This window comes from Hipposideros armiger, unplaced genomic scaffold (assembly GCF_001890085.2).
Source record: "Hipposideros armiger isolate ML-2016 unplaced genomic scaffold, ASM189008v1 scaffold_594, whole genome shotgun sequence".
Classification (NCBI taxonomy): Eukaryota; Metazoa; Chordata; class Mammalia; order Chiroptera; family Hipposideridae; genus Hipposideros; species Hipposideros armiger.
In genome coordinates, this window is record NW_017731944.1 from 809,170 (window position 1) to 820,785 (window position 11,616).

An 11,616-nucleotide genomic window follows, 5' to 3' on the forward strand; every position below is an offset into this window, starting at 1 on the left:
GATTCATAACAGTAGCAAAATTACAGTTATAGAGTAGCAACGAAAATAATTTTATGGTTGGGGGTCACCACAAAATGAGGAACTGTATTAAGGGGTCGTGGCATTAGGAAGGTTGAGAACCGCTGGACTATGTTAATGCCTAACTCAAGGTCATCATGAGGATTAAATTATGATACAGATAAACATTCAGTGCTGGGTATGAGATGAGGGTGATGGAAGCACTACTGTTATTGTTGTAATTGTTCTTGTTAAAACAATGCTTACTGCTTAGGTGCTTAGGAAAATGGTAGCTGCCAACAATCCCATTCGGTAGGCATCAGGGATACAAAGGACAGGGGAGTCGTAGGAGGAGGAGAAAGATGGTACAGCAGCTCGGTTTTCTACGTTCCATTTTGGCAGTTTCAATTGTGCTTTTTCTAAATGCCTGTGAAGTTGCATGTGTGTTATATGTTCATAAAGAAAAACTATCTCTGAACAGCTGTTATTCCAGGGCTTGTTTGCAACTTTAAAAGAAAGCAAAGCCCTTGCCTGCTTCTTGCAGAAAGGTGTCTTTAATTAGTGATGATTGAAGAATGAGGTAAGTCCCTTTTGTTTAAATTGTCTCAAAATCGTTCAGCCACGAGATAATCCCCTGCGCAGGAGACCATATCTGCTATCGCCAGCAACGTGGATGCAGCTATAATTAGGTGTGCTGGTAACCCAGGCAGACAACACGGCTGTTCCCTTCACAAAAATAAATGTGATATTGATTTATAGACACAACAGGGCCTGGCTCTGAAGGCATCTTGTTAGAAGTCACCTGTTTTGCTTTAAGTCTTCTAGTGATTATATTTTATACAACTGGATTCCTTCTGGTTGTTGTTAGGTTTAAAGAGCAGGCCCAGCCAGCCATAAATGCTAAGATTTTCTAGAATTTGCAATCTACACCTGGCATTCTGTAGGCCTAGATGACTTGATTCTCTAACTCAGTGGTAGAGAATTTTAATGTGCATAGGAATTAATGGAAGAGCTTACTAAAAACAGTTGCCTGGGTCTCATCCCCACAGGTTCTGCTTCAGTAGGTTGTGGTAGGGCCCATGCATCAGCAATTCCTTCCAGCTCACAGATGGTGCCAGTACTGCTGGTCGAAGAACCACACTTTGAGTAACCCTGCTCTATCCTCATCTCCTGCCATTCCAAATGCACACTTCACTGTCGAGTTTCCCAAATAGAATGCCCTGCTGTTTCATGCCTCTGTTACTTTGAATGTGCTGATTACTCTGTCAGACATGTTTGGTTCACCTCTTTTTGGTGATTTATAGACACAACAACTTGGAATCTGCCTGATTCCAAATAACTCAAAAGAGACCCCCTCAGGGAAATCTCCTCCCCATGGTGAGTTGCTTGCTGAACATACATGCTTTGTACCACTCTCTTCCCTGTGCTGGAATCATTTTGTTCATGGCCAGTCTCCTCCACTAGTAAGATATAAAGCCCGTGACAGTATCTGTCCTATAATAGTAGCTTTCTAAACATTTGCTGCCTGATGGACTGATTCTGGATAGGAAATTTTAGGGTGTGGAAGGAATATCTGTTTCCTCCAAATCAGGAGAAACTCGGTTTAGAGAAGGGGAAGCCATGGGACTCTATTAAACCACACACTCAAACTAGTTATCTTGTGACTCTGAACTTGTTCACAAATAGACAAGTGTTCCAATGAGCAGGCCTTTCTTGTGATAAGGGTCTGTCAGTATGATATCTGGCAGATAATTCTGAAAAGGAAAATAAACAAATTTTATCTGCTTCTTCAAAGTAAAGGTAATTGTTTAAAGATAAGTTTGAAAGTAACTGCTTTTTTTAAAAAAGAAAGCCAGCCTATGGAAAGAGCACTTTGACAATGAATGTTTGGAAATGTTTCCATCACTGGGATTTTGGTAGAAAGAAGACAGAAGTGATAGGATCCTGAAGTTTGATACTCATTCTGTTATTAACTTGCTATGGTGACTGTGGGCAAATAAAATCACCCTGAATGGTCACAGTTTTCTTCACTTCAAAATTGTAGCTCACAATGTCAGTTTCTTAGTCTTGACAAATGTGCTGTGGTGATGTAAGATGTTAACAGAAAGGGAAGCTGGGTAAAGGGCATAGAGGCATTTATCTTTGCAGTTTTTCTATAAATCTAAAATCATTCCAATATAAAAAAGTTTATTTTTAAAAAAGTATAATTCAATAGCTACCATACAGATGTTTTGCTTTCTCCTGCTCCAGGGCCTTTGCACCTACTATTCTCTCTGTCTGTGGGGTATATTTCAGGCATCCATGTGGCTCATCCACATCTCTTTTATGTGTCTGCTCAAATGTCATCTTAGTGAGACTTTCCCTGATCACCATATTCAAAATTACAATTGCCACCTCCCAGTTGGAATGCCTCACTTCCCCTCCCTGGTTTTATTTTTCTCCATTGCATTTATTACCACCTGCCATATTATTTTTCATGTCTGATTTATTGTGTCTGTCCCCACTAGAATGTAAGCTCCCTTAGGACAAGGGTTTTGGTCTATTGTTCACTGAAGTTTCCCCCAGGCTCCAGAATAGAGCCTGATAGGTGGTTAAGTTTTCAAAGAATAGTTAAATGAAAGGAACCAAGCTCGGAAATGACACTCAGAGAAAGAAAGCCAGCAATGAAAACAAAAAAAGGAGACAGTGACAGCTGCACCAGTCTAGCTTTGCTAATGGATGATACGCATCTAAGGCTTAATTACTAATGACTAATAAGCTACAAGTTCAGCTGTGTTTTCCCAACACTAAGCCATATCTTACTCATCTTTATATCCCTCCTTCTTGGTACATAATAAGCACTAATAATTGAATGGAAAAGACTTGCTTGACTAAAGAAGAGAGGACTTTGGGAAGAAAACTAATAAAGTTGGAGCCTTAATGGGGAATTGGGTTGACCCTTATACAGGAGAAGGTGTTCTCTAAAATATGTTTGTTTCAACACAAGGAAAGTAAAACCTCATTCATTTTTAAAAACAATTGAGTTCCATGAAGTACTGATGCTCTAGTTATCTTAAAATAGGTACCATTTTGGGGTGGTGAAGGCCTCAAACCACAGTGTCAACACCATATCTATCAGTTGTCATCAACAAGGCATCACCAATTGGGGAGAGGATGAGTGGAGAGGGCTGCTTCCTATTAGAGCCAAACCACTTGAGAAGGAAGCAATGAGGCAAGGACTTAACATAAATCATTCCCTATCCTATCCCCTCAGGTCCTGCTTTTAACTCACTAAACCATATAATATAGAAGAATAATACCGACAATAAGCACAGTGCCGTTGAATAACAGGGACTGTGAGCACTGCTGAGGGCTTTAAAGCCACGTCATCACCTGTGAGAAATTTAGCTGTAATTCTCTTCCTATATTTAAGATCAAAATGGTGGCTTTGACCCTTTGTGCTCTTTAATAAAATCTTGGGTTGTCAGAAAAGTCATGATGTATTTTTTTCTATGTTTTTCATTGCAAAAATGAGTCATGACTTTTCCGACAACCCAATATTTTCACTTTTCCACAATGTATTCCACAAGCCATACTACTCCCTGCTGGCATCGACCAAGCAAACTCCATATATATACTATTTATGTGCTGCTGGAGTATGCAGTTATCAAATATGTATAAAAGAACCATTGCATCAAGAGCGACATATTAGATGTTCAGAAAATAAGAAGAAACATAAGACATAGTCTGCCCCCAAGAGGTTTATTATCTAAGGGGAGCCAAGGCACAGCAAGTAGAAACAGAGCTATGTTGGATGGGTGCCAGTCTTAACTAAGAAATTGAGTAAACAAAATTGCTTTGACCTGACAATGATGTCATTCATACAGATTGCTGTTCAGATTGAAATTAGATGAAGCAGTGTTGCGTTATAGAGCTGGGAGAACTAGGTTTTAGTACCAGCTCTACCGCTAAATCCCACGGACAGTCATCTAGATTCCTTGAGCCCCACCTCCCCTTTTTTGGGAATGGGAGTTTTTTCACCTCTTCGACTCCACAAATGCCAATCTGAAAACCTCCCCCATTTCCATCTAAAACATGCCATGATTTAAGACTTTTTGACTAGAGAGATAAGTGGCATCTCTTTCTCTCTCTCTCTCTCTCTCTCTCTCTCTCTCTCTCTCTCTCTCTCTCTCTTTCTCTTTCTCTCTCTCTCTCACTCTCTCGCACGTGCACACACACACAAATGTGTTTTTCTTACTCTTTCTATAGTATGATAGGATTTATTCAAACCTGGCTTGAATCCCAGCACACCCAATTCTTCTTGTTTAGACTCATTAATATAATGAAAAGCCCTACGCATTGAGTACATTCCCAAATATGATTTATCTATATCTCTTGCTTTGCTTTCCTCATTTATCAGTATGTCTCTCAACGCACTGTTCATTCAAATGAGAAGGCAAAGAAAAATGACAGGGCCATCATTTCCCTTTATTTCACTAGTGTTTGTGTAGTAGACATCTCTTCTAATACAGCAGATTCAGGTACAGCTCTGATCAAATAGTCTTGCCTAAAAAAGCAATTATCAGTAAAACCTGATGACCAGAAGATTTTTAATCCTTTAACCTCACTCCAGCATGATAATAATTTTTTAAATTCAAATAACAATACTATAAGAAGCTTGTTTTATAACTATGCCTGGGGTGTTATTTCAGGAGTTCCTGGGGGGAGGGAGGCTCATTTTTCACTGTCCTTTTTTACTACTTGCACATTTATCATGTGCCTGTGTTAAGTTTTATTATAATAAAACTTAAAAAGCAATATTGGCCAACACTTATTGTGCATTTACTATGTGCCAGGCCTTTTATATGCATTACCTCATGTAATCCTCCCAACAACCCTAACACAATTTTTTTCAGTTTCTCCATTTTGTAGATGAAGAAATGGGGGGTTAAAAACACATTCAAGGACATACATCTATTGTCTCCCTACTGATGCGGAAATAAAATTATATGCTGGATATAAAAATGCTACGAGAAGTTAAATAACCATACAAAGGTGAGGCAGGAGTGTACTATCAATAAAGGAACATGTTTATTAGGTAGATGTTGGCCAGGCTTGCAACACTAACTCATGCTGAAATTTAGGCCCGGCTCCATCCAGCCTTATAATCTCCAGGTTTTAACTTGTTCATTCTATAGCTTCCATTTCTCAACCATCCTGTTAAAGGATTTGATTGGAATTGGAGGTTTTCAACATGGGGAAGTGGTATAAGGTGACCCCGTTTACCAAAACTGGCCTCCCCATTCCTGTCAATCAGAAGATCAGTGATGTGTTATTTGGGATCTCTTGCCTTCTCACACCTGCAGAAATGAATATGGACCTTTAGAGAACACAAAACATATTGTGGAACATCCTCAAGTTTCCAGGTGTATGAACTGGGTCAGCTGAGGCTGCCTTTGGGACAGAAATCAGGATTTTAAAGGCTAAGAGTTTGAAATCAGCGTATCAAAGGTCTGGTTCTTTTCAGCAGATTATCTCTCTTTAAATACCTGGCAGATGGAAATAAGCTTCAAAGAGTGACAACAATTATTTTAGCAACATATATAAGTATAGCAAGTGCTTTCTGTGCCTCTCGGATTGTATTTTCATTTTGTTTAATTTTCATATCTAGCTGAGACAAAAATTAGGGGAAGTAGGCATGTTTATCTGTACTATATATAACATAGCTGATTTCCAGTGGCAAGGTGTAGTAATTCACACGCTAGTGTGAACCTCACAGGTACCACATGCTCATTCTGTAGACTTTTCCCAATCCTGTCATTAGTTTTAGTCTGTAAATGACCATAAGCCTCTCCAGAAAGCTCCCATCTTGTGAACAGATTGGCTTTCCAGGATATATTTTTTTTCCAATCACTGTTTCTTCTACCAACATTTATTCTATTTATTGAGGACCTACTAGCAATTGGATATTCTTCTAGGTGCTGGAGATAGAGCTAAGCACAAACAAAACAGGCAAATAATCCATACTTATAATCTAGTTAGGGCAGAGAGGCAATAACAAAATAAGTAAGTAAATTATATAGTATGTTAGAAGGTAATGAGTGCTATGAGAAAAATTATGCAGGGAGTGCTGGAGGCGAGGGAGTTGCAAGTTTATATAGAGTTCTTAAGGAAGGGCTCACTGAGAAAGCGACATTTGTGCAAAGGTTTGAAGAATATGATCTGGAGGACAACTGTTCCAAGCTGAGGGAATAGTAAATGCAAAGGCCCTGAGGCAAGAGTGTGCCAGGTCTGAGGAGGAATTGCAAGGAGACCAGCAAGGTTGGAGCAGTAGGAGTGGGAGATACTGGAATGGTAATGTATGTGCTCAGGAAAGTAACAGGGGCCAGATCCTGTTGGGCTTTGCAAACCATTGTAATGACTTTGGATGTTTTTGCGTTTTTTTTTAGCTGAGTCATCCTGCCACCTGTTGGCAGCTCAGCTTGGGCTGGACTTGAATCGCTGTTGCTCAGAGCTCGCACTCTTGCGCAAGCTCTTAACCAACTGAGCCACTCTGCTGGCCCCGACTTTAGTTTTTTAACTCTGTGTGAGATGAGGAGCAACTCAAAGGTTTTGAACAGAGGAGTGATAACAATCTAACTTCAGTTTATTAAAGAAATAATATTACTTGTGGAACAGGTTCGCATAATGACCCACCAAAGCCTGTTAAAACCATATTACCATTGTACTAAGGTGCTAATCAGACTCTAAGACGCTCAGCTCAGAGCACTGGATTTAGACCCAAGAGGTGGGGGTGTTGACTTATAGCTCAACTGGGTGACTTTGAGCATGTCAGTCAACACCTCTGAGCCACATTTCTTCATTGGAGAAGTAAGGATAAACAGTGCCCACCCCCTGGCTTTATTTTGAGGATCAAGTAGAAAGGGAACGTAGAAACACTTGTAAAACACTATATAAATGCCAGGAGGGGTGGTGAGAGCAACAGTGGCTGGGGTTGTGTCATTATTATTTCAGGGAAAATTAAGTCCAGGACCTAAGTCAAAATGCCAGGAATGCAACCTACCCTTCCCCATTTCTTCTTACTAAATAGCCATGGAAATGGGGCCTCCTCCTACTCCAGCATTGGAGGGCAAGGAGAGAGACAGGACCCTGCTGATCTCAACAGAAGGTGCCATTCAGACTCCCAGCTGACCATTCATAACTTACAGGGTGTTTATAGACCCCAGCCTTCGCCCTTGGTGGACCTGTTGCCAAGGGGTCGTCCTAGTGAAGAATCATGGCTTCCCTCTCGTGGGCCCTGTGAGCCTCCCCAGTTCAGGCTGCAGGGCATTAGGCTTTCCTCAGATGGGCAACTTCTCTAAATAACCACAATCCTCTTCTTTCCCACCAGGCATTCCTCCTACGGAAGGCTTCTGGATGATCACGACTATGGGTCCTGGGGAAACTACAACAATCCTCTGTACGACGACTCCTAACAAAGGAACGTGGCCTGGGATGAGGAAGAACTGCTCTTTATTTATAAGTGCTTATCCAGTAGAATTAATAACAAGTATCTGACATGCATCGAGCGACAATCTTAAGCCCTGTTTTGTTGGTTTGGTTGTCTTGTTTTCCTCCCTCTCCTCTGGCTGCTACAACTTACCCTTTCTGGTACAAAAAGAACTATTATTCGAAGGTGAGTGGAGGCTGATTTGCAGCTGACATGGGCCAACCTTGAGCCGGTGGCGCCAGACTACCTTGATGGAGGCTTCTGTACCCACCACGGGACCCACAGCAAGAAGGACAGAGGGAGAGGAATTGAGTTGTTTTGTTGGGGGTTAATTTTGGGGAGAGCTTTTTGTTTGTGGTATTTCTGAAACTCTTCTTTAGGAAATTACATTAAATCTCAATGAGAGGAAAGAAAATGAGTACTGGGAGGATTTCGCCCTGCAGGTGAAGAAGCAGGGGTTTCTCAGATTCCTTTTAAATCTCTGTTTAGCTCGTGGTGTCTGACAAGATGCCTGCTTGGCTCTGTACAAGCTGGATCCCAGCTTCTTAGCTGCCTAATTAATGAAAGAGGAAACTAGAAAGTGCCCAGGAGGAGGCCTGCAGGCTGAGGAGCAGAGGAGCAGGTTGCTGCCAGATCTCAGCGTACCCTCTACCTGTTCTCCCCCCACCCCCACCCCCGCCACCTGTCTCCACGAAGGATGCCTGTCCCAGTCAATAGTAGCTGGGGTCCCAGCGCGCACGGTTCCACAAGAGAAAACTCTGAGATGAGCTTAGTTAGAGAAGCTGGTGGAGTACACAGCAGGGGGAGTGGAGAAGGGAGGGAGCTGACACACACTGAGTACCTCATTAGGGAAAGTGAGAATCTGTTCTCAGTAACTGTCAGAGGCATCCACCACTTGGAGAAGCCCATTGAATCCTTGCTTTAAACCCACAAAGCAACTGGTTCACTGCCTTACTGTCTGTTGGATAATGGCTGTAAACTGTTTTTGAAAAAAAAAAAAAAGGTTTTTTTTTTAAGACTCTAGTCTATCTGCAGTTGCTCAGTGAGGCATTTCCATAAGAAACAGACACCGTGATTAATCCATTTATTCCTCCTGTACATTTAGCTTACTAATTCTGCCCTTTAAGAAATGAAAACCCCTGGTTAGATAGATAGTCTTAAAATCCTGCATAATGAATTTTGAGAAAGAATAATCATTTTTGCAGGTACCCATTTATTATAATGGCTCTCAACCAGCAGGCAATTTTGCATCCCCGCCCCCCGCCCCCCAAACTCTCCACCCCTTACACATTTGAAAATGTCTGGTGACATTTTTATTGTTACAACTTGGGGGTGTTACTTGTGGGCAGAGGTCATGGATGTGCTAAACATCCTACAATTTACAGGATAGCCACCCACAACAAAGAATTATCTGGCCCAAAGTGTCAATAGTGCTGAGTTTAGAAACCCTAATATAGTGCAGTGCCCATTGGGACAGAACAAGACACTCCCAGACTTTTAACTAAATGAAATGATTTATTAAATGTTTATCCTTTTGAATTTGTTGGCTGGTGGGTTGTTTGGGCCATGCGTGGTTGCTTTTTTATTTCTTTGTGTGTTCTAGATAGGCTTATTTCATGGCTATAACTCCGTCCTCTTGTAACACCTGATATTAGCAACTTGGCATCTGATGTCTTGATTTCACAGAGTAGAAAACATACACTGGGTCTTGTTTCAAAATGGGTTATATTGTTTGACAGTGTCATAAAGAACTTGATACTGGTCAATTTTTATTTTTAAACTTGGACCTGCTGCCACGACTCTGTTTCCAGAAACTTGACTCTCAGCTCATCCTGTCACTTGCTGTGGCCCAGCCAAGTACTGACATGTAAGCCACCATTGCCGTGCTGTCCTAAATCCTCTGATGTCAAAGACACCAGTATCCAAGCTATTTCCATACACCTGCCATCCCACATTCTGAAAAGAATTTATTCCTAAACTCCTTAGGTACCAAAGGAGAGTGAGCAACCACCAGAGGTATTTTAACAACAGGAGTGGGTAACAAGGAGTGGAATTCTGATATCTCTGATTACTTAAAACACAAACAAACAAAAAACATGGACATTCTCAGGAAAAAATGGCCAAGAATGACTGACAATTCCCCCTCTGGCCAAGCTTTACCTAAATAATTGTCCCTGTTCCCTACCCTTACTCCCTGCATAGGTTTTCAGTTTGGCAAAGGATGATTTGATAGAAACAGGACATTCCATATATATTTTTCTCCCTCTATAAAACACATTTTGACAAAATGTCCATGAAACACCTTTGATGAGGTGCACTTCTGGACATTGCTTCCATCATAAATCCTGGGTCAGAGGGACCAGCCTCTTCCCACGGAATCCTGACCAATTATAAGCCGTGGACCCAGCCGGCGCCTTTCCTTACCAAAGGCTACAATTGTGCAAGAGCACTTGATGCATTTGTTGCTCTTATTAAATTCCCAATCCTTATGGCAAAGACAGGGATCTGGCTCTAAAGCACATCTGTTCAGCAAGGTGACAGTTTCCCATGAACACTCTTAACAGTCCTTGTTACGTTACTATAAAATACCAATGGGTGGAACCTTATTTTGCCAAATGCATTTTTTCTATTTTTGAGTTGGCTAAAGGGTTTTAGCAACTGAAGTCAACAAACATTGCTACACACACACACACACACACACACACACACACACACACACACAGATACACCTCTGAAATATATGTGGGTAATTGATAACCTTTACCTCAGGGAGTCTGTCCAGCTCTACCCAAGGGAAATGGCTCCAGTGGATGTAAACAACCACGTACCATCCAGGGACAGGACTAGTTAGAGGGAATGTCAGAGCAGGAAGGAGGCAAGCAGCCTCTTCTAGACGATAGTTTGCAAATGATAAAACAGTGAAATTAAATTGTATTCTTTTTCTGGGGGCCCCAATGAAGTCTCCTGCCCTTCTTGGACACCTGTGTCGTCATTTCTTAAATGGGGGTGATGCTTTCTTACTGGCTTCACCCATGCTACCTCACAAATGTGTTGTGAGGATTAATGAAACCATGTGTACAGTGTTTTCAGTTTCTGCAGAAAAATATTTATAGACATTTTAAGTACTTTAAGTATTACATAGATATGTAAGTGATCTCAGTTTCTTGTTTGTTGTTATACTGGTGTGTTGTTTTTACTGAAATCTATAAAAAGACAGCTGTGTCATAGCCACATCAGACAGCTGTGACAGCTTTAGGCTACCCCCCAGTGCAGCTGACTGACTGAGGGTGAACTATGCCTGGGACCACAAAGTTTAGTTTCCATCTCCACGTGAAGGATGGCCTTGGACATGGGTCTCACAGGCTTGAGTTAGGATCTAGGAGGTTAGGGTAGCACAGTATAGATACCTGAGCACTAACAGAAACAGACCTCTGGCCTTTACCATCCTGGGGTCTGCTGGCTTCTTTGTGGAGTTGATTTTGGTTTGATGGCATCTGTTTGCCCTCCATCATGCTTGCAAGGGTGCATGGTCCAATCCCTTGCATCTGGGAAATGGATTTTGCAACTGGGCCAGATGCAGATTTGCACGTTGATTCACCTTATTTGCCTTTAACGTCTTTTTTGGCAAATGAATGTACCATTTCAACTTTGATTTTAAAGTGCTACTTGCTATTGGTAATAGTTGTTAACCAAGAGACCAATGCCAGATTGCTTTCTTCGAGTGAGTTAGCTGGCATTATTTAAAGATGGAAAGGCGTGCAACTTCTTTGATATTTAATGTAATTGTATCTACATTTGTTGTAAGATGTATTGCATACCAATTATAATTATATCAATTAAAGTTGTTAAAGCTTGTGTCTGACAGTGGTGAGTCACATTTTGAAATGTTTTGTTATTCAAGCCATTTAGCCCAATACTGCTTATATTAAGTAGCCCTGGCTTGTTTTTATAGAAAATTTATCCCACATCAATATAAATAGTATTTTCTGCAGAGCAGGAAGGTCTCTCTGATCTTGAAAAAGAATTGAAGGGTATCAGAAATGAAGAAACTTCCCAAGCAGTGATTTTACTCTTAATTATACACCATGCCTTACAAAATAGATGTAAAAATAAACACTTTGATTTGATAAATAGATGGTGATGCATAATCA

At 41.1% G+C, this 11,616-nt stretch overlaps 1 protein-coding gene across 1 annotated transcript in view; it reads left to right on the forward strand.

The window, feature by feature from the left end:
- PARM1 (prostate androgen-regulated mucin-like protein 1) overlaps positions 1–11,327 on the forward strand; it is a 95,335-nt gene extending 84,008 nt beyond the window's left edge. Inside the window, exon 4 of the mRNA XM_019624583.1 lies at positions 7,367–11,327. Within this exon, the coding sequence (XP_019480128.1) occupies positions 7,367–7,451 (85 nt within the window). The 3' untranslated portion in view covers positions 7,452–11,327. The remainder of the gene's footprint in view (positions 1–7,366) is intronic.
- Positions 11,328–11,616: the final 289 nt, after the last annotated feature.